The sequence below is a fragment of the Vicia villosa genome, unplaced genomic scaffold (genome assembly GCF_029867415.1).
Source record: "Vicia villosa cultivar HV-30 ecotype Madison, WI unplaced genomic scaffold, Vvil1.0 ctg.001287F_1_1, whole genome shotgun sequence".
Classification (NCBI taxonomy): Eukaryota; Viridiplantae; Streptophyta; class Magnoliopsida; order Fabales; family Fabaceae; genus Vicia; species Vicia villosa.
The window spans coordinates 103,197-126,229 of NW_026705561.1; the positions used below are offsets into that span (position 1 = coordinate 103,197).

The window sequence follows — 23,033 nt, forward strand, 5'->3', positions numbered from 1 at the left end:
CATTTAATTTTTATGTATTTAATTATTTATTATATAGATTAATTATGTGATGTTTTCAATGCATTCTTATCTACCCAACTCAAAAAGTTGGGTAAGGTTATCTCCTGTGTAAAATGCCTTGAAAACAACAATCAATTATAGGTAATCTTACCCAACTTTTTGAGTTCGGTAAATAAGAATTCACCAATATTTAATAAATAATTAATTGTGTTAAAATTAAATGGCATCATATGATTGGTTGAATGTAGACTACCCAAGATGGGTAGAGAAGTTGTCTCCAACAATGAAAGTAAGAAAACTAGCACACAAATAAAAGGCAATATCAAAAACATATTGGTTCAAATATAGAAGACAATCTGATATATGATACCAATTTATTACTACCATCAAAGGGTAAAAAAAATGTAAAACAATTCCTAAATAAAAAAGATTTGGATAGAGATTGAACACATAACATATTACTGTTTAGATTTATTCTAAATATATTTACTTTTCTCTCTATAAACACTCTGCATATGATCATCAAATAAAAAAAACCAAACAATATTCTCTTCCACTCAAAAACTCAAGATGCTAACCAAAGCTTTTCAGCCATTGTTTCTTCTTCTCCTTGTTTTCATATCTTCATCATACCATGCAAATGCTTATCCTTTATCAACTCAATCAAGATGGATCATAGACGATTCAACAAACTCACGTGTGAAACTCGTTTGCGGAAACTGGGCTGGTCACCTTCAACCAATGATCCCGGAAGGTCTTGATCAAAGACCTATAAAAGAACTCGTTCGCGAGCTTGTGAAAAACAATTTCAATTGTGTGAGATTAACCTACGCGATTTACATGTGGACGAGACATGGAAATCGCGTTGTTAATGATACTTTGAATGATCTAGATCTACCTGAGGTGGTGGATGGTATTTCTAAGTATAATCCTTCTGTCTTGAAAATGACTCATATCGAAGCTTTTGATGCTGTTGTGAATGAGATTGGTTCGCAGAATGTTAAGGTTTTGCTCGATAATCACGTTAGTGAACCTAAATGGTGTTGTGATGATGATGATGAGAATGGTTTCTTTCATGATCGACATTTCGATCCTCAAGAGTGGATTCATGGACTTACCTTGGCAGCAAAACACTTTCATGAACATCATGCTGTATGTATATTCTACTTCCTTTAATCTTATTTTGAGTTTTAGAATTTTACATCTTTTACGTAGAGTCCAAAGACTCATGCATGTTGTGCAGCTCATGCATGATACGCATGGTACGCAGTGCAATCTGTTGTCTGTTTGTCTTTTATTTCTGTATAATTTGACTGTAACATAACTTTGATTGGTTTTTAATCAATAAACAGATTGTGGCGATGAGTTTGAGGAATGAATTACATGGTCCGCGCCAAAATCAAAGAGATTGGTACAAGTATATGAGTAAAGGAGCACTGGCAATCCATGAAGCAAACCCTAATGTGCTTGTTGTTATCTCAGGTTTAAACTATGACACTGAGTTACAGTTTTTAAAGAACAAACCGATGAACATAGACTTAGGTAAGAAAATGGTGTATGAGACACATTTGTATTCATGGTCTGGGATTGGAACACTGAAATTGAAAGAGATTTGGACAAAGCAACCGTTGAATAGAATATGTGGAGATAGTATTAGAGGGTTAGATGAAAGAGCTGGATTTCTTACCACTGGTGAGAATGCAGTTCCTTTGATGTTTACTGAGTTTGGATTTGATCAAAGTGGTTCTACGGTTGAAGATAATAGGTTTTTGACATGTCTTCAAACGTACCTTGTTGGAAGAGACTTGGATTGGGGTTTGTGGGCTTTTCATGGTGGATATTATCTTAGAGAAGATAAAGTTCATCTTGATGAGTCATTTGGTGTTGTTGATGCTACTTGGCATAACCTTAGATACCCTAACTTTACCGACAAGTTTCAACTTTTGCAAAGAAAGAATCAAGGTGAGAATCCGTACAATACTAATATAACATAGTTCAATTATCTATATTGTATGAGGGTTTTAAATTGCGGTTACAAGTCGCTTCACAATCTTTGATATTGCGGAGAATCACAACCGAATATGCTCAATAGTATTAATTTTGTAGGCAATATTTATGAAGCACAGACACCTCTAGAAATAGACGTGTCTGATTGTTTGACATTTTATGACATTCGTATGACACGGTTGAAAAGTCAAGACAAATGTTAGATTGTCAGTGTCCGTATCGTTTTCTGATGTCTGTGAGGGAGCCTGTGTTTCATAGGGCAATAGTATATATTTTTATGATTATGACAATATTGGTTTGAATTAAATTTGTGTTTCAAAATGCAGATCCTACATCCAAACACTCCAAAGAATACATGATGTACCATCCTTTAACAGGTGAATGTGCACAAGTTAATAAAAACAATGAAATTGAAATAGGCAGCTGCAAGAATCAAAAGAGATGGAGCTATGATGGTTCTCACATCTTTCTGAGTGGCTCTAAGAAGTGCTTATCTGCTTCTGGTGAAGGGCATCCAGTTTCTGTGTCTAATGATTGTGAAAGAAAGAACAGCTCATGGAAAACAGCATCACTTTCTGAACTTCATTTGGCCACTATTGATAAAAATGGGAAAGAACTTTGCTTGCATAAGGATTCAAACTCATCTGTTGTTGTGAGTTCGAAATGTATTTGCATACACGATGATTCTCTTTGTCTTGATGATCCTATGAGCCAATGGTTCCAACTTGTTGCTACTAATGTATAGAGATTTTGAACTATTGATTACTTTTCAGTTCTTTCTTAATGAATTGGTTTAGCATTATGACATTTTTTTTTTGTCTATTTTGTGTTGGTGATTATAATAGAACTATCAAACTTATTAGATTATGTTCAGTGTTTGTATTTTGTATTGGAATTCAAAGGAGTGTAAAAATTTGAAAACTGTAAACATGATCCAAAATTAGAACAAATGGGAATCCTCAAAGAAAACCTCAATTGACAAACAATTTATTGAATGAGCTTAGAAATTTTTGTAATTGATAAGAACATGAAGCACCAGTGGTCTAGTGGTAGAATAGTACCCTGCCACGGTACAGACCCGGGTTCGATTCCCGGCTGGTGCAAATATGAAGGGGCTGTGATGATAATAAATGTGGTGTTAGGTAACTTCACCTTTCCTACTTAGGATAAGTAAATTGGTCTGAGCTCCTTCTTTTTTATTTTTTATTTTTTTTTTGCAATTGAAAGTAATGCTTTACACATTTACATTGTTAAGTCTAAATGTATAATTTACAAATTTCTTGATCCTAAATTTCAATCTGATGTAAAACACAATTTTTCAATATTTGTGCATAGTATTATGCTAGCAGAATATTTGAAAACTATTTGTGCATAGTATTATACTAGCAGAATATTTGAAAACTTGAGTTTAGCTAACATGAGTGTAATCACGCTTTTAAAATGTAACTTCCAAAATCATATCTTTCGGATGGATCCTTCCATAACCATGCAAGTAATGTCACTCATTTTTGTTGTGATATAATTTATATCGAAAAACATTGATTTTATGCCTAAATGTAATTATTGAATAAAAAAGAATGGTTTTTACTATGATTTTAAAAATATGAGATAGTGTTGAATAAAATTTAAAAATATAATCATATATATAAATTTTTTGGAGAGCCCTTGAAAAAAGAGGTAGATTGAGAATAGCCACTTAAAAAGTGATGTCTGCCTAATTAAAGTGGTTACAGGAAAATAACATATGATGAATTATGATTTTGAGGATGAAATATAGCCAGATAAATGTGTTGCAAATATCACTCAGGTTTTTTGTACATAAAAAGCTTCACTATATTGCCACTTTGATGTAAGGTAACTTACATTAACGTCTAAACTAGAAGTTCATGAACAATACAAAATCAAAAACCAAAATACTAATGATTGTGATGGTGATGATATTTGGCAAATAGTAAATTTGAAATCAATAAACCCTCCAACAAATAAAGAGGGAAAGACAAGATCGACTCAAACTAACTAGTCCCACACAATGTCAATGACCAAACAAATCAGACAAACATAAATCACACAGAAGTAGACACCATGGCCCCTGCCAAAGTTGGTAATTGCTTGTTTACATGTCGAATAGTTGACTGGAGGCATCTGTCTTGGGCATTCAAACACGACTTTGCTGTTCCAATCAGTGTATGGCAAATAGAGGACAGTTCATTGCTTTGCTGCAACAGAAGAAACATAGCAGTCAAACCTTTTTTTGCTCATAATGAATTTGTGATAACAACAAAATATGACAACTTCTTAACTTGTTGGATTGATTACAAATAATGGAAAGCTGAATTCAAACAATTATATGACATCTTACCATGAAAGATGATGCAATGCAATTGCAAGCTTCGAGTGCCATACTTCCTCGAGCAGGCTTCATTTTAGCATAATAAATTAGTACGAATTAAAATTTGTTAAATAAATCAATGTTAATTAAACCATGCTGAAGATACCTGGGAAGGTTCTTGTTGAACGGCACAAAGTAGGTTCTCAAGAACAACCTTTGACAATGAATCAAGTTCTTGCTTGTAAGACGAATCCCCGTAGTATAACATGTCATTGCCAGGTATCTGGAAAGGCAAAAAACTTGAGATTTTAAGATGCATAAATAATAAAAACTAAAAACCATAACTAGTCATGAAAACTTGAGATTTACAAAACCATAAACCATTGTGCATATAATAGCCACTGCAAATGAGAAAAAACTGGCATCACATGAACAGAACCTTGGTTAGAAACTACTAATGGCGACAAACGGGGGATTATGGCTACTCTAGAATCTAAACCGTTAGTAAACTTCTCAAAGATGATAGAATATAAACAATCTGAAGAAAACAGTGTTACCTCTCTACCTCTCTGTCCCTGCAGGTTGTTGCCAAAGGAAAAGAAACAACTTATCGGGCAAGGAGTGATTGATTAAGTTTACTAGAGACGGTTGATAGATAATCAAGCATTAGCAATATTACCGATCTTTGTAAAGAAGATATGAGGAACGGAAGGATTGAGAGAAAATGCTATTCATTTTTCCTTCATACTGATGTTCCCTCCTTCATTATCTAAAACCATATAACTTCAAAACTCATAAATTATCCCCATTACTCTGGAGTTTGGATGCACAAGAAACCGACATGAGTTTTCTCAATTCTCGTTACAAAAATCAACATTTGTTTTGTTCATTTTGGAATGACAGAGGGGATGATTTATCATTTTTTTTCCATTATGTATCATATATGTTAAAAGTTGCTTTAATCACAGTTTACTAATACAAAATAAGGCAAGGTGAGTGATGGGTTCTTATTTGAATATAGGAATGAACAATGAAAATATGAATAGAAGAATTAAAAGAATGTCAATTATAGAAAACTAGCAGTGATGAACATAACAAACTGATAGAGAATATCTATCAGCCCCTAAGCACGCCGTGCTCCCCTCACCAAGACGGTGATTTTCAAAACCTAAGTAGAATAATAAATCCCTTATTTCTACCCTCTTTTATAGCCCTAAGCTTATTCCTATTTTATAGGAACAGACTCCTATAAATAATAACAACTCCTATAATAACAAAACTCCCATAATTATAGTAACAGAATCCTATAATTATTCTATTCTTTTATTCCTTTACCACTTCTTCTAGTATAAACCCTCCAGACTTTTGGCTTAGGTCCATAGTTAAAGCCCACCTCGTCATCCATATCTCTATCAACACCTCCCTCCTTAAAACTAGCCTTGTCCTCAAGGCTAAATTCAGGAAATTGTCCCCTCAGATAAGCATCATCTTCCCAAGTAACATCATCCAAAGACTTATTCTTCCACTTAATAAGACTCTGCGGAACAGTCACACCTGCCTGTACTATGATCCTTGTACCCAACACTTTGTCAGGATAGATGTCATCAGTATCAACAACCTCCAGTTCTTTAGGAAGTTCTCCTTGACCTTGTAATACAACAGATTTTCCTTCATGCTGAAATTGCATGGACAAGGCCTTCCAATCCATTATCACTTTGCCCAAAGTACATAACCAAGAGACGCCCAAAATCACATCCATTCCTCCTAAGTCTAACACTAAAGCATCCACCACCACCTCTATAAGACCCAGTTTCAATTTAACTCCTTCACACACTCCCTGTGAAACTACATTGTGACCATCTCCCAATTTAATTCGTTTAGCTGCCATGGGTGTAATAGGTAAGCCCAAAGCAGCAGTAATTCGGGAGGATATGAAATTGTGGCTAGCTTCGCTATCCACCAACACCACCACATCAATACTTTCTAACTTACCGCCAATCTTCATAGTGTGATACTCCCCCATGCTCCCTAAAACTCCCATCACTTTACATTCAGCTTCTGCCTCTTCCTCCTCAATTTCATTAACTTCCATGGATATAATCTCCGCATCTTCGTTCACACTTTCCCCTTCACCCAGAATCAACACTCTTAAACTCTTCTCAGGGCACTTGTGAAGGGTTGGGTGGAATTTACCTCCACACTTAAAACAAAGTCCCTTTGCTCTTCGTTCAGCCATCTCTTCATTGTGGAGACTCTTCACACCCTTCCATCGCTCCGAAGAACTCAGACGGTGGTCGGAATCGCCTTTTCGTCCTGTGGAAAGCATCGAGGAATTGTAACTTTGATTATACCCAGTGGAACCTGTATTTTGATTCGGGGTGGATCCACCCGATTGAGACACTCGGGTTAAATCCTTGTTAGACAGGTTATACCCACTTCTATTTTTGTTTGTAGTCCCAGCCCACTCACCACGACCCAAGCGGTCCACTTCTTGCTTCTTCCTGTAACTTCTTTCTCCGTCTTCGTCTTCCTCATTCAATTCATTCTCTACATCTTTAGCAATTCGCATTATCTGCATCCGTGTCACAGGATTCAGAGTGCGAACACGCCTTCTAATTGGAGGTTTCAACCCACTCATGAAATACCCCAAATATTGCTCCTCGGGCAATCTCCCCACTTGTGATGACAGTAACTCAAACGCCTCAACATATTCTTCCACGCTGCCAGTTTGACGCAAGGTGGATAGCTCCTCAAATGGATTTTCTAATCGGCGACCGCCGTAACGCGCGATCAACGATTTCTTCAATTTCTCCCAGGACAGATCGTCTTCTGTTTCCATGAGTAAGTTGAACCAATGGATTGTTGTACCTTCCATGCTCAGTCGAGCCAATTTCACTCGCATCGCATCCGATGTATTCTGAACATCGAAGTAAATTTCAGCTCGTGTGATCCACGCCACCGGATCACCCCCTTCGAACAAGGGAAGTTTCACCTTCTTCCCCGCAAGACGCGATTCGCTCTGTGATGAATCACCAACAACTGTCTCTGCTTCCAGTGTTGTCTTACCAGTCTGTTTGCTTAATTCAGTTAATAGCACACTCTGCTGTTGCATCTGCACAACCAGCCCCTGCAGAGTCGTTGTTACATTCTCCATCTGTTTCTCCAAAGCTTCAACCCGGTCTCCTATCTTAGGTTGCCTTGGCATCTACAATCTCTGTTGGTAGGGTTTTCGAATCCGGTAGGTCGGTTCTTATTTGAATATAGGAATGAACAATGAAAATATGAATAGAAGAATTAAAAGAATGTCAATTATAGAAAACTAGCAGTGATGAACATAACAAACTGATAGAGAATATCTATCAGCCCCTAAGCACGCCGTGCTCCCCTCACCAAGACGGTGATTTTCAAAACCTAAGTAGAATAATAAATCCCTTATTTCTACCCTCTTTTATAGCCCTAAGCTTATTCCTATTTTATAGGAACAGACTCCTATAAATAATAACAACTCCTATAATAACAAAACTCCCATAATTATAGTAACAGAATCCTATAATTATTCTATTCTTTTATTCCTTTACCACTTCTTCTAGTATAAACCCTCCAGACTTTTGGCTTAGGTCCATAGTTAAAGCCCACCTCGTCATCCATATCTCTATCAGTGAGGCTATACCTGTGTATTTGCATGATATGGCAGAGTCTTTTGCGATAAAGTTGTCAATAATAATAGGATAGCAGAAAAAATCTGTGTCTTCATTTTTGGGTCAAACCTGCAGGTGTTTCCAATTCATCCATCAAACAAGATTTGGAAAGGAAAAGAGAATATGTTTCAATTATAGATATATCCCAAAGAAAACTGACCATGATTGGGAGCTGATCAATGAAAATAAGTTATTTGGGAAATAGGTAATCGGTAGACTAATATTACCTTCAAAAAAGTTAAAGAAAATCATTGTAAGTACACAGATATGAGAATGAGTTATATAGATCTCAATACCTAGTACACAGATCTTTCTATTGCAGATTACAATAGTAGAGACCTCGATTAAAAAATATGTTTTTACATTTTAACGAAAATCAATGAAAAAGTTGAAATAATATTAACCTGGGACCATAATTAAGAAGCCACACAGCTTTCTAATAGATGAAACTAGTCCTTCAACATCAGCTGGAGTTCGAAAGCCTACAAAATCGAGCAAAACAACAGTCATCTATTTTTGGATGCAAAGAATGCAATCTAGATTACTACAATAAGCATTCTTTTAGAAAGAGGCCATGTTGGCACAATCAGTGCACTTTGATTACAGAACTGAAAAACAAAAATATGCCGATACAAGCAACCAAAAGATAAGATGGGAGAGAGCACACCTCTTGGAAAAGAATAGAAGGAATATATTAACAATAGACCCCCAATGATAAAGACATGTTCTATAAATACAAGTGAGCCCAGGGCAGCAGTTGTAAAGTTATATAAGGGAGGTTAGGAGAAGGGTTAGGGATCGGTTATATTGTTACTAGTTGGTTGGGAGAGATTAGGCTCTCCAACTCCTTGCATTAATTCTATGCTGCCTTTCGAATCATTAGATAATAGATCTAGAGAACACAAGAAAGTCATGATACCCAAGTTACCGAGTTTTCTGCTCCACCTTGAGGTAATAAAAAATCAAAAAATATACACCAATTCATAGTTTAGGCAACATAAATAAGTTTTAACTGTGATAACTTAAAACCTTTTGAGCACCACTAGTGGATAATAGAATATAAGAATTTTTCATCAAATAAATTCCCAGACATACTACTAGTAACAAATGAATAGGATTCATAATCAAATATTGGTTCTTAGTACTTCCACAACAGTTCGGTGACTACTTTACATGTTTTACATATAAACTTACCATCAACTCTGTCCAAGATATGCAAACAGCTGATTCCAGAATCAATTAATCCATCTACATGAGAAACCAAGCCCCCTAAGAATGCTACCTGAAAATTTCAAACTATGAATCCGTGAATAAATGTAAAAGTACATAGAACTAAAGCATTTATACCCACCTCTGCAGTCTCTAGAAAAAGATCAAATTGTCTCTGACCAGAGATAGAAGGTATTGTAACTTCACTAAATGTAACACATGACTTGAAAAAACTCAGATCTTTCTTAGCACATTGCAAAGACAGAATTGCTAAAGAATTGCTGGAGTGAACGAGAGTTTCCTGCAAGAAAGCATGATTATATATCACAATATATTTTACCAGTGCTATTTGCAAACAAAGTGTCTCCAAACATTACTTGTTTCTTCCAAAACTCTACAAACAATTTTTGACCTTTAGACTTAATACTTAAAGAGCATGTCTGGTACACCAAATTGTTTTAAGGGAATTGAAATGAAATTGGAGTGGATAGGAATGGGGAGGGCCATTTGTATTGTGGTTTTTTGTTGTGTCAAAAATGGAATGACACAGTGGGTTGGAATGAAATGACTCCCTAAGTAAAAACTACTATTACCCATGACTTACTTACCCATACAATGAATTGGAACATGCGCTAGTTGTAGAACATTATGATATTCAGATGTCATTTGTAGTTGTTTTTAAGAAATATACTTTATCATAAATCAATTAAAACAAAAGAATGACAAACCTTAAGCTCATTGAATCTGCCAAAAGATGCCCGGCAATCAACCAGAAATGCTAAATGGTGTTCCATCTCTGCTCCATAATCTACCTAGCAATTAGAGGCAGTTCTCAACAAACTATAATTGTGGCAAAAACATTATCACAGCCAAAGAATGTGAGCAGGGTCAAAAGTTACCATTTGCACAAAGCGAGATACTGATCGTGCCACTTGGCTATCATCATTCTTTGCATTTATAAATTCCATATTATCATGTAGAGTCCGAGAAATTTCAAAAAGCAACTGTATGCTTGTTGGGTCCCTAATACGGCCACTCCTGCCCAACAAATTATAATCCATAGTTCCTTAAAATATGTGTATCATAATATCATATATGTACTAGAGAGTCACCAAATGAAAAAAGCTGAAATTTATTTTTCCTCATACGCTCGAAGAATGTGTCTATCATGTACATACTAGTAGAAAATCAAGGGGAGACACATGAGTGCCAATAATGAGTGGAAGGAAGGACAGTAAAGCAAAATGTTTGTCATAAGTAGTACCTCGTTGCCATATTAAGGATGTGCAAAAAGACAGCATCCTGTGATTTCCCATGCAATATGTCCAAGATTTCAGGAAAATGATTCTACAAAATGATAACGATAAAAGTAAATCACTAATAGCATTCATTTACAGCTCGTATTTTGAAGTTTATGAATAACAGAAATGATATAAAGACGATAGTATGCAAAAGTATATTATAGGAATCTACCAGACAAAACACATCTTCCAAACACTCAAAATGAGACAGAAGTTTCACCAAGAGAGATTGCAAGCTTGACATTTCATCTATTGTAACTCCATTCGAAGCACGCTCTGAAATGCCTCTCAAAATGATGTCCAAATGATTATCCTGGCATAGATGAGAGTACTTAGAGGAAAGATTACAAGAATATTTTAAACGTTATTCCCATGTTATTTGAGAGTGGCAGGTAGATTGATAGTGATAGGACCTAAGGTTCAGCACGTGTGATGACCCAATCGTTGGGTCCATTTTACACAAGCACAGCTCCAAGAAAGTTGTTGAAGCTGTGGGAATCAAAGTTAGTTGGGATATTCCCTGTGTTACACTTTTCTGTTGGAAAAGAGAGGGAAGGGTAATGAGTAATTCATTCAGAAAAGTTGATAGAGTCAGTTAGGAGGAAAATTCTCTGGTTTAGGAGCAAATATGCTCTAGTTTGGGAGATTTTGGAACACTGGTGTAGTTTTCTGTTTTCCCCACCACTGTAACAAATAATCAATCTACCAGCAGTGAATCTGAATATTATATGGATTTTCCTAAGTTGGTCATATGTGTTAGTGCTTGTGTTTTTTTATCATTTTGACTATTTATTCCAGGTAAGTATTACTATTATATAATAGAACTTTGAAACTCCAAACTCTCCGCTTCATCATCATTTCAATGTCTAAACTCCTTAAGTGCAACGCCGGCAAACTGACTACTTCCATGTGGAAAGCATTTGGCTATTAATATATTTATCAAAGGAAAGCAAGCTTCATAATTGAAGTGCAGGTTCTGTTCCTTGAGAATGGGAATCAAGTTAGTTGTTGATTGAAAAGTCAAACCATGAGATTGAGCAAAGCTGGAGTTACCTGGAAGCAATAAAGATAGCAACCTCACTCACCCGCCTACAAAATTATAATAGGTTGATACTCAATATACAGTGTCTGTGAATATCAGGCTGATTAATGGCACAAACATCAAGTACTGGCTTCCGAAAAAATATACTAGAGATATAATGGCATAATGCTACTACCTACATCCCTATGTAGCAGCAATAAGAGCCTTTTGAAAATTTTATTTGGTTTTGAGACCCCTTTCTCGTTCTCTCATGCATTAACTATTGTTTTTACCAAAATACCCTTAATTACTTCGTCAGCACTCTCGTGAGGATCAGAGAAAAGATAGGGGCGATGAGTCCCAATAAAAACCAACTAGTGGACAACTTATTAGGAAGAGGAGTGAGATGATGAGTCTCAATAATTATAAGTGTAATATTCGAAAAATAACAAAAGTTATTAACAAATTTAATGCAACAAACTAAATTAATCAACTTTCTTAATTTGACTGAGGTAGTAATTACTGATATTCCCTTTTGTATCTCTTTAATTTTGATAAAAAGAAGTCATTATGAGTGGGAAGGAATATAAGGCAAGATAATTTGGTTTTCTCTTCTACTACTATTCTTTTCTATTTCTTTCTATTTTCTTCCTGCATCATATTTAGATTATAAAATATCAGCAGTTACTATTAACAACGAATAACAACTGTATTTTACAGCTCAGCTAAAGTCTTGGTAGAAATCTGTGTTTTTTATGTAAATTTTTTTTAACTGTTTTTAAAACCTATTTAAGTTCGGCATTTGAAAATAAAATGAACAAACTTGTCAATATTAATCAAAAGTACACCATAAAATCAATGTCTCAAGCAGTTACAAACTCCAATTCATTTTGACATTTACTGCCTGCTTGTCACTGCTTTTCAAGAATAACCAATGGCATCTTTACATAATGTTAATATAATTTCAAAACAAAACATCTGCACCTCCAACAAATACTGTTTTTACAGCAATGAAAATAAAAAAGGTGATTACTACAAATGCATATCAGTCTCAATAATCTTAACCCTGTAAAAACTAAAAAGGAGAAGAGAGTAGTGCACTAAACATAAACAATAAATATGGTATAAACACCCTTTTTATTCACTGTTTATAGGAGCAACAGATCTGATTGTACCCACTCACTCAAACATACCATTTGATTCTGAAGTATAAGATCGGCATAAGCATCTATGACTTTCAGGTACTCATCAAGATTCTTGTATGCGGCAATAACCTGAAATTGCAGCCAAATTAGAGAGTATATCAAATACCAGGAAGAAAAATTACATTGACAAAAACATGCTTAGGAAAGAAGCCCAGAATAAAATCACTTGAAAGCAAAAACAATTGCGAAAATCAAATTCACCAAATACCAAAAGTCGGGAAAGGGATGTTAATTACTAGCATGCAAGATAGCCTTTACCTTAAGTCTATATGTAGTAATGAGGTGCACAAACAGAGATTAAAGAGAAGAAACTTAAAAACAACTTAAAATTTCTCAACCTACAGTCTATACAATTACAAAGCTTAACACAATTTAGTATACCTCAACCAAAATCCATACATACCTTTTACTTTTTATTTCACTAGTTATTTTTCAGGAAAAGGTGACTGGTTTATTCGAACTGGTATCTTCATTGGACATGCAAAAGGACTAAAGAATGAATTCTTCATTCTTAATTTTCATTAATCAATTTTTTGAGATAATTCTACATGAGTTACTTATCTCGCTTTATGATTTTATTATCATTTTTTTTTTGCCATTATAAGGGAATTTCCTATCACTGATATATACTTCCTCTTTCTATTTTTCTATTTTCCTAAAACGAAACAAAAGTTGATTGAAAGAGAATAATTAATGAAAGAAGTGCAAGACTGGACAAATATATATCCTCGTAGAATAACCAAAAAAAAATTACATCAACTAAGATCACCCAGTCTTTTGCCTTCCTCTATTAATAAAACCTCTTCCCTACATTCCAATTTCAAACAGAAAATAAACAGAATACGTGCCCCTGGCACCACGCTTGCCCACCACTAGACGAAACAACAAGAAAATACATCATTTCCCCAAAGATGTAGATAAATAAAGAGATAGGTAGATCTACAAAGACTGTATCAAATTGTAACGAAAGTAATGATGTAAAACGAGATGGACTAGAGATATATAAGTACCTGCATAACTTTATCTAACACGGCATTGACAATGTCAACTGGGCATTTCCCTTCGTACAGCCTGAACCCAAGCAATCTGTAATTCAGGTGCTGTATTACCAAAAAGAACATTAAAAGTGCATATTGGAAAAACAGACACATAATGTGTGCTAGAAGTATTTAAGGCATGATAGAAATCGCAAATGCAAACCTGTGGAAAGGAATTATCATTGTTAAATTCAATTAGATGAAGGATATGCACAACATTTGAACTGACAACTTCAATAGGGAGTTCCTTCAGTAAATGATGAAGAACAAGCGAAACACATGAAACAGTCCCAAAATTCTGTTGATTTTTCATTAATCCAAGCTCTGATAGAACGTCATTGACTCGTCTCTTGACATAGTAAATATACTTAGATCAGCATAATGCGAAGGATAAAGAGGGGAGAAAAGCACGGTAAAATTTAGCAATCTGATTTTTCCTTTTCAAACTTTTTGTCCAGTTACTGTAAAGATAACCAAGAATTCTTATTGAAGGTTAAGACATGGACTTAATTTTCCATTATAATAGTAAGTACCCTAAGCATGTAGCTATGTGCTTATTTCACGAAGTTTCAACCAGCATTTTCATTTGAATTGCTCAAGCAAAATTCAAAATGGGAGATCAACGATACCAACCAATGAAACTTCAGTTATATGCTTCATAAAACAAAGATGTATCGCGTCTTCCACAACAACAAAAAAATGTATGGGATCTTCAAATAAAATGGATGTATGGGGTCTTAAAAAAACAGATGTGTGGGACTAGGAACACATATTATTGTCCAAAACAAGTAAACACGTTAAAATGAACGTCATCACATACCTGAGATAACCCAATAAATATACACTTCATAATGTACTCAATGGTTGGTTCCATAAGACTGATTTGCAATTTTTTGTTATTTTGGAAACTTCCAAGATTACTTTCATTGGTAGCTAAGGTTTGTGTCAAAATAACTTTGAGATCATTAACACAAGTAACAAGATAGCCTGTTACAATTCCACAATTCATGAAATCAGTTTTATGAAAATGAACTCGAGGAAATATACAGCAAACAGATACATTAAAGTGCAGAAAAACAGAATGAGTCAAGTCAATGACCTTTGCATTCCATTGAGAAAAAGGGATAAAAGAGAAAATTAGGGCTTGTTTCGTTTCTGTTTCCTTTCCATTTCTATATGCATTTAGAGTTTACACTTCTCATTACAAAAAATGCCACCTGTTTCACTTCTAATTACTCTGGATACACACAGATCTTATTTTAACAGTTAAAAGGGTCCATCTGGTTCACATGTTTTATATATCCTAAGAATTGACATATAGTATATACTAAAATACCTATGTCATGTGATGGCAGCTTCTGAGCACAATGAGCCATATATAGACGGCAATATGCAGATGCCACTGGATCTCCTAATCCTCTTGTCATCATCACTAAGCGTTGGAGACTGTCAGTAGGCTGGTCGAGAAGAAAACGCCGGCAAGGCAATATTGCCAGCTCCAAGTAACTATGATACAATTTCATATAAACAGACAGCACATGCCATTCAGTAAGAAGCAATCTTCAGTGCAGCAATTTTCCAAATGTTTTTAACAAACTCTTCAAATAGTTTTTTGAAAGTAGATATATATTATAGCCAAGTTTTAAGCAATATTGACAGAAAATGTTGTTTGTCGCATTGCTTACAGTCTTCTGTTTTAACACTCTATCAGAGGTTCAAAATCATTTTTGAAGTTAATTATAAGAAGACGATACTCCATAACAAAGTACATATCTGCAAGTAACAGCCCTATACCACTGCCCATAAAAAATCCTACAGAATATAGCCGGCCTAACTGTTTTTGTATCGAAGTTCGTGTATTTTAGAACTATTCACCACGTAGGTCCAATTTCTAACTAAATCCAATATAACACAAAGGCTTAAGCTTCTTGATGCAGATGCAATTATTGATTTGGTAGGAAAAAACAACCTATTGTAAGGTACTAAGAAGATTTAAGGAAGTAAGCCTGATGAAACAGAGTGATGGACGATTGCATCAATGGCGCAACGCAATGTAAGACGGATTGGATGCAAAAATCCTGACAGATTGAATAACAAAAGGGAAATGAATATACCTAGAGATTGAAACCCCAATTCTCAGCTCTACCATTCCAACACTTCTTTAATTGTTTTCCTACGTCATTCTGTTATTTTTCACTCCATAAATTCCTTTTTCTTCTCTCTCCCCATCTTCAATCATGATCCCTGCACAAGACAACACTTCTTTAAATTCTTTCATACGTCATTCTACTATTCCTCACTCAATATATTCCTTTTCTTCCCTCTCCCCGTCTCCAATCATGATTCCTGCACAATCCCAGCTGTCAATTTAGTCACATTTCTCTATTGCCTCAGGCTTCCTTCCACTTCAGGCTCTAGTTCCTGCAAGCCCACCTTGTTAGATGGGGTCATATACCTACTTAGAATTTAGATTGGATATAACTCCTCCTTGTAAAGTTGAGAGATGTCTCCTACTAACTTTTTTTTGATAAGCAGATGTCTCCTACTAATAAACACTTTTCTAGAGTGTATCTCATCTAATGCGGGACTCTTTAACACATGTAAACAATAGAGCAATAGTTAAAGAATTATGTCAAGGAGGCTTTCCTAGCCTATCAAGAACCAGATTATCCCAAAAGCATAAGCAGTTAGCACTGCCCCACATATTGTTTTTATATATAACAAAGCCGTGCTTCACCAACAAAGAAGAATGGCTATTTATTGTGTTTGGGTTTAGCTTTAAGATTACAGAAATTTAAATGGATGTGATTTTCGTAAGGGGGTAGCTATGGACAGTCTTTTAAAACTGAATTGATAGAAATTGTTAATGCATGAAGAAAATAGAAGTGAACATGAGATCATAAAGTCTCAAACCAACATAAACAGAAGAAACTTAACTTCGTCAGAAAAAGCTTACAACAAATAAGTTAAATAGAGGGAGGGATAAGGAATTCACATGCGTGGAAGAAGATCTTGCACAGCACCAATTTTGCTGAACCAGTTATAACAAGTTTCTTTGGCATCAGCGCAGATATCGCTGGCTTCAAAGTTTTCTACACAGTTCAAATAAAATACTTAAGAAAAAAGAATGTCACAGATCATCAGCTTGTATGGCGTATAAAGTAATCTCAATAAATGTGATATAGATGGAAACATTCAAACATATTTGGCGACTTCTTATGTTTGAGATAGTGAGGGTTTCATTGAAGTTACGGCATATTTTCAACTGGTTAATTCATCCCAAATAAGAAATATCCCAAACTGTATTTCGACAAATCATATATCATATATGCCTTCCTCTATAATGCATGTATATCCAAAAATGGTGGCTTATCCTGCTAACATTTGTATCTAACACCAATGCGTTCGTATTTTTGGTATATCGTTTTGTTTATCATCCCTACCGTCAAAGTACTCGCCAACCATAATAATTACATAGGGACGTGAGAGAGGGGGAACAATCAGTCACGGATCAAGTTTATTTTAATTTTTACCATATACAAATAAGATTTACTTTGTATATACTGATAATGTAACTTTCTCACACATATGTTCGATCAAATCATCTAAATTCTAATAGTTCATAAAATGTCCCTACATTAGTGTGATTTGATTTGATGCGTGTGTAAAAAAGCTTTACAGCATCACAGCATAGAATTAATCTCATACAAATACACATACTCTATTTCATATGCATTTTCTTTCTACTTCATATACATTTTCATATTTGTGTATTAATAATAAAGAAACTACTGTATTTGTTTATCATAATGATGCCCCTTTCCTTACCCATGCAACTTCGAGAATTCTATTTTTTGCTAGTGGCATTTTAAAAACAACAAACAAATAACTACATGCATTTTATCAAAAGAAACTCCAGAAATCATAATAATATTTTGAAAATAATAATGTTAGACATGATCCCAACTGGTATTACTAATATCATTCTGGTTAGTTTGGCTAAGCACCATGCTGGCATCGGTCTTGTTGAACCAGCTGGAAGAAAAAAAAAAAGTTCAGAAGAACTATTTATAGATAACTTTTCCAGATAATGATAAATAGCACCCAAAAAATCAAACAAAACCTCGCATATTAATTTTTACCATTCAAATAATTTATTTCAAATTTTCAACCACTGAACCAATGATTTGTTTTTATACCATTGTGATTTTGAAAAAATGTAAAACAATTGTGTAGGATGATTCTAACAAGTTCATGCTGTTTGGTTCATAACAAGTAGAACTTCTCGTATTTCCTTTCTAGCTCTTCTAAAGCAAATACAAGTACAAATCACAAACCACAAGTTATATTCCAAATTTAACCAATTTCTCATTTAAATCTAAACTATCATAATTACAATGACATAATGCCCTTGCAGCCTTGGGTCGGTAATCTCTCAAACTAAAACTATTATAAACCCATTTGCCCATAATTGTTTGATTTTCTTCTGATTTCTGCATGACCTGCTCAATTGAGAGATTTAATAGGTGGCCAGTGGTGAACTTCTAGATTTTGATCAATGACTAGATAATAATAAAAATGCACTCTGGATATACATTACTAAATAAAAGTTAGGAACCAAACGACCCAGTTCTAAACAGAGTATAGTTTGAAGGAATTAACATGCTTTTAATATGTTAAAATACAAATACCAAGTCTTCAAAACATTAGCATTAAAAAACGTTAAGTTGAAAATTATTAGCATGCTGCAGACAAGTTATATGCTTGTTCTGACTGAATTATATTACTACAAACTACGTACGTAAACAATTCAATTTGAAAAATTACCTGCCAAGTTGCAGAGTAAAGCTCCATCTTCAGTAAATTCTGCTTTCTGCTTTATGCGCTTCCAAACTAAGTCCCCAAGCATGTCCATGATATCTGTGACAAGGACAAATAGAGTGGAATAAAACTCAGATACTGATGTATCCACCATAAGCTTAGCAACCTGCAAATAAATAGTCATTTTCAGATGTGCATAGTCAACCATTAGCAACACAGTTAAGATCAGAAACAAAAAGAAATCATTATCTCAATCACGCACTTTATCAATATATTTTTAAAACAAAAATATTAATGAGTGAATAAAGCATAGAGGAAAAGAAAATATAAAAAAGTCATTATAGTTTACAAGGGCTCTTCCATCCCTATATTATCTGAGAAATGGGAAACCAAGCACAGAAACATATAAACAAGCAACAAGAACTATGCTAAGCTGAAAGGTAATGCAAGGAAGAATCTCTAACCTAGGATTTCTAGATAAGGTCGAATGACTAGATTCATCTATATGAAATAAAGAAAAACAAGATTGTGTTGCATAGACAATGATATAGAGATAGTCCGTCTCCTATATTATACAACCAAAAGCAGGGTACTACAAACTTTGTAAACTTTAGGATACAGGTACCCTGAGGTATGTTAAACAAAATGAAAAAAAAAAAAATACTGATAAAAAATAGCATTGTACAGTGTCTATGGACCAGAATATTATACATTCAATATAATAATAGTGAGAATTATTTGATTTCATGAATTTATTCATAATATGGATTTATGAGTCAACCCGTCTGATTTCAATCGACTGGGAAGCTGACCAAAGGGTGACAGTACTAAAGCCATATCTCTAGACGGTGTGAGACTTTTCCAACACACCTCCTTGGGCCTAGAGCAAGGACAAACACGGGTGCCAACAACGAACTTATTTTAGAATAGGCTCTAACACAGTCTGAGAAGTTGGGCTTTAGAGCTTAACTCAACCTCACAAATCAGCTTATAAGGTGAGAACCTAAGTCATATTTATAAGGTCATATCTCTAGACGATATGAGACTTGTCCAATGCTTATTAACAGTAAAAGAAGTATCTCTGGTTTTCCTAACTTCTATCAGAGCATCTAAAAAAAGTAAAATACCATATTAGAGGACCAAATAGCAGACAACCTACTAGATAAAACCTTCAGCTTAATCAGCTAAATGAGCATCATGCATATAATATATTCTAGCTAAATGGAACAACTAAAAAACAAATATGTTTATCTTTCTTCTTGATTTCAAAAAACAAAAAAGGTGATTTGATTTATACAACAATAATATTGCAAAATAAATTATTAAATACATTGAAGTCACCTTTATAGATAACCTTAAGGATGTTACTCGGTTATCAGCAAGCCAAGAGCGGGTAATTTCATCTTTGAGCTCGTGTAGTCGAGAAACATACTCCTGCCAAGTAATCACCTTGACACCCTCGTCTGCAAATTTTTTAGGATCATCTAGTTCCTCCAAGTGCATACTTGTTGAAGATTTGTCATGTGCTGAGAATTGGGACACCATATAACTAAATGACATTAAATAAAGGATAAAACATTAAAAATCAATGTAAAAGATATTGGCAATTTGTCATACATTTTCCACTTCTCATTAAAACATCGGGCATCTGTAATTTGGAAAATAAATAATTAGATAATTAAAATAGAAATTCAAAAATACCTCTAAGGTGCTAAATAAAGTGTACTTAATAAGAAATGAAGTGATTTTAGTGTTGTTTTCTTTTTGCATAACCAGCAATCATCGCATCTGCAAGTCTACTAATGATAGGTAAACCTCTTCCTTAAAAATATTTGATAGTTAATATCTATTAAAGTGGCCAATGAAACAGTGTTTTCCCACATGGAAACCAATGAACAATAGAAAGCTCTATCTTTGTGAAATGGAAAAATATCCACCCTTAACAAAGACATGGAAAGGGAGAATAACTTGCAGAAGGGTATTGCCCAATTCCACAGCGGTTAACCCTAACTTAGTGGCAGTATCAAAATTCATACGTCAATCACCACTATAAGCAATTAAGAATGTTCAAATTTAATATGAAGTGTTTGTAGTGTCATTACAAAACATGCTTCCCCTGCATGACAAATACTACATTTACCCTCAGCCATCCTCAGATACCACCATATATTTATATATAGCACCTTCTTTATAACTTTATAGGAACCAGAAAAATGAAATACAGTAAAACTTACTGAGGAAAGGGAGACCATTTTTGAAACAGGAAACCTCTGCATAAGTAGTCTCCTGAAAGAGGTCCATTCCTTTATTGGCTGATCACCAGAAGTTTCACTCAAATTGTCGGGATCAAGAGGAGTAGATTTTGCATCATTATCAATTCCTCCCCTCAGTGGATCATAGAAATCAGCATTCCCACCAACCACAGCATCGTTAACCTAATCAGAGAATATCAACAGATAATTGAAGATTGTCAGTTTGCCACACCTTACAACTGTAATGTTTGTAAGGATATTGTGAAATTTGGTATATATTAAAGATTTTTAAAAAGTTGAAATAATAACATGATAGATTTAATTATTTTTCAAAGAAAATAAGCAACAACATGAGGATGATGATGTAACATTTCATGTCACTAGTTTTATTTTTAGAAATATTGTATAGCTTCCTTAATTTAGAACAGAAAAATAAGTCCTCCTTTTCAAAACCCTCCATTCAAACATGCACTAAAATTGAATAAACCATCATTTTAGTCATTAAACTATCACTCTCTCCAATTTAGTCCCTGAACTATAAAAATCAGTGATGTCCATGACAGATGGTGGTACATTGCGGAGAGCCAAAATCCCGCCATACCAATTTAGGGCCTGTTTGTTTCAGTTTTAAAAAAATGGATTTTTTCTTTATATTTTTGGAAATAGATTTTACAAAATCGTTTTTCAAAATATTACAAGCTTTTTTATATTTGTTTCATCTAAAATGAAACACTAATTTTGACATCCTATAACATAAACATACATTATTGAAGACCAAAACTTAGTCAAAATCGCAATTTTTTTAAAAAGTTGTATTTCAAAAATGATTTTTATGAAAATCTATTTCAAATAACTTCAAAATGAAGTGATTTTTTGAAATTTTGATATCACAATTTTTTTCCATAAATAGATGAATTACCTAAAATCAAATTTTAAGAATAACTATTCAAACCAAATTTTCATTTGAAGCTTTTATAAAAAATTTCTTTGTAAAATTTTTTTACACAAAATTATGTAATACTATAAAAATCATTTTTACAAAAAGCCAAAACAAACAGGCCCTAAGTCCTTGAACTATAAAAATCAGTGAGGTCCATGGAAGAGAGCCAAAATCAGTGCTTTGTGGCGTTGATATAGCGGGATATGGTGGAAAAACCCGCAATATCGGCCTATATTTACCATTGCGGTGAGCCCAAAGTCCCAAACACCTAATGCCGCAATTAGATATTTGATAACATTGATAAGAATATAATTAGTAATTCCTAAACTAATTATATTTAATCCCCAATTCTTAACCGCTCGGAGTAAATTGATACTTCAAAAGATTACTTAATATACTTATAGATAGCTTAGTGACTAAATTGAAGATACAGTGATAGTTTAGTGACTAAATTGTTATTCCCCTAAAATTCTACTTAATCACAATAATTCAACTAGAAAATCACAACACCAAGCAGTATCACAAAAAGCTACTGGTTTGCAATTCATAATTACGATTCTATGAAAATTCATTCCTAGTGAATAAAAGTTTCTTGTTCATTTGATTGCTTTAGGTTGATAAAAACTAAAACGTTAACTCAGCGAAATCAGAAAACGCAACACGGACGATACATGATAGCATATAGCAGATATTTTACGATTCAAGATAGTGTAATCGTTGAGAGAAGGACCTGTGTAAGGGGTGGAAGTGGACAAGAGAGAGGGTGAGCGTCGGCGCGTGCGCGAGGAAGCGCGTGAGATTCATTCTCAGTTTTGTAATCACGAGGTCTGAACTCCATGAAATGAAAGTATTCAAGAATGAGAGCTGGGGAATTCGGGGTTTAGCTGCTGGCACTCTGGTTTTAAAGAGAATACTAGTCAGAGACCCGTGCGGTTTCCTGGTGTACTATTTTTGTAATGATATGAATAATATAAATAAAAGGAATTATAAACAATATGCATAATTAAAAGGAATTGTTTTATTTGAATAGAGTTAGAGTTTTGTTGATTGCTCTGTTATACTCTCAATTCTTTGAAAACCTAATATCCATAGGAATCGTTTTGAAATTTGAAAATAAATACTTTAGTAAATACTTTAGTTTTCAAATAAAAGTCATTATTGTTTAAAATAAAATAGGCATTGTATTGAAATTGGCCCTTAAGATTAAACATTA

General features: G+C 34.2%; 2 protein-coding genes and 1 non-coding gene across 6 annotated transcripts; 2 read left to right on the forward strand and 1 right to left on the reverse strand.

The window, feature by feature from the left end:
* Window positions 1-570: 570 nt before the first annotated feature.
* LOC131634383 (glycosyl hydrolase 5 family protein-like) lies at window positions 571-2,752 on the forward strand. The gene is made up of 3 exons (XM_058905048.1): window positions 571-1,152; window positions 1,353-1,962; window positions 2,334-2,752. Exons 1-3 carry the CDS (start codon window positions 571-573, stop codon window positions 2,750-2,752), a joined length of 1,611 nt encoding a protein of 536 aa, XP_058761031.1.
* A 287-nt stretch (window positions 2,753-3,039) lies between these two features.
* On the forward strand, window positions 3,040-3,110 carry TRNAG-GCC (transfer RNA glycine (anticodon GCC)). Its single transcript has one exon. It is a non-coding gene; the product is annotated as a tRNA-Gly (tRNA).
* A 461-nt stretch (window positions 3,111-3,571) lies between these two features.
* On the reverse strand, window positions 3,572-22,747 carry LOC131634379 (uncharacterized). Of its 4 annotated transcripts, XM_058905042.1 has the most exons (23): window positions 22,551-22,747; window positions 20,863-21,063; window positions 20,246-20,276; window positions 19,970-20,154; window positions 18,635-18,794; window positions 16,803-16,899; window positions 15,144-15,313; window positions 14,628-14,794; window positions 13,971-14,156; window positions 13,781-13,870; window positions 12,759-12,839; window positions 10,717-10,857; window positions 10,508-10,590; window positions 10,143-10,281; window positions 9,972-10,055; window positions 9,386-9,544; window positions 9,229-9,316; window positions 8,439-8,516; window positions 8,195-8,261; window positions 8,007-8,103; window positions 4,503-4,619; window positions 4,367-4,423; window positions 3,576-4,223 (listed from the first exon to the last, which is right to left on the reverse strand). In XM_058905042.1, the coding sequence occupies exons 1-23, from the start codon at window positions 22,656-22,658 to the stop codon at window positions 4,071-4,073; spliced, it is 2,739 nt and encodes a 912-aa protein (XP_058761025.1). In that variant the 5' UTR covers window positions 22,659-22,747; the 3' UTR covers window positions 3,576-4,070. The 4 variants fall into 4 exon arrangements, with proteins under 4 accessions (XP_058761027.1, XP_058761028.1, XP_058761026.1 ...); XM_058905044.1 differs by lacking the exons at window positions 20,246-20,276; window positions 22,551-22,747 and having other exon boundaries at window positions 3,572-4,223; window positions 20,863-21,059; XM_058905045.1 differs by lacking the exons at window positions 20,246-20,276; window positions 22,551-22,747 and having other exon boundaries at window positions 3,573-4,223; window positions 19,970-20,177; window positions 20,863-21,002.
* Window positions 22,748-23,033: the final 286 nt, after the last annotated feature.

Excerpts from the sequence above, each read along its gene's own strand:
- LOC131634383 (XM_058905048.1), top strand. The coding sequence starts at position 571 with ATGCTAACCAAAGCTTTTCAGCCATTGTTTCTTCTTCTCCTTGTTTTC. Across the intron at positions 1,153-1,352 it reads ACTTTCATGAACATCATGCT|ATTGTGGCGATGAGTTTGAG; the intron begins GTATGTATATTC and ends ATCAATAAACAG. Across the intron at positions 1,963-2,333 it reads TTTGCAAAGAAAGAATCAAG|ATCCTACATCCAAACACTCC; the intron begins GTGAGAATCCGT and ends TTCAAAATGCAG.
- LOC131634379 (XM_058905042.1), bottom strand. The coding sequence starts at position 22,658 with ATGGAGTTCAGACCTCGTGATTACAAAACTGAGAATGAATCTCACGCG. Across the intron at positions 18,795-19,969 it reads CCTTAAGGTTATCTATAAAG|GTTGCTAAGCTTATGGTGGA; the intron begins GTGACTTCAATG and ends ATTTATTTGCAG. Across the intron at positions 10,056-10,142 it reads TATCTCGCTTTGTGCAAATG|GTAGATTATGGAGCAGAGAT; the intron begins GTAACTTTTGAC and ends TCTAATTGCTAG.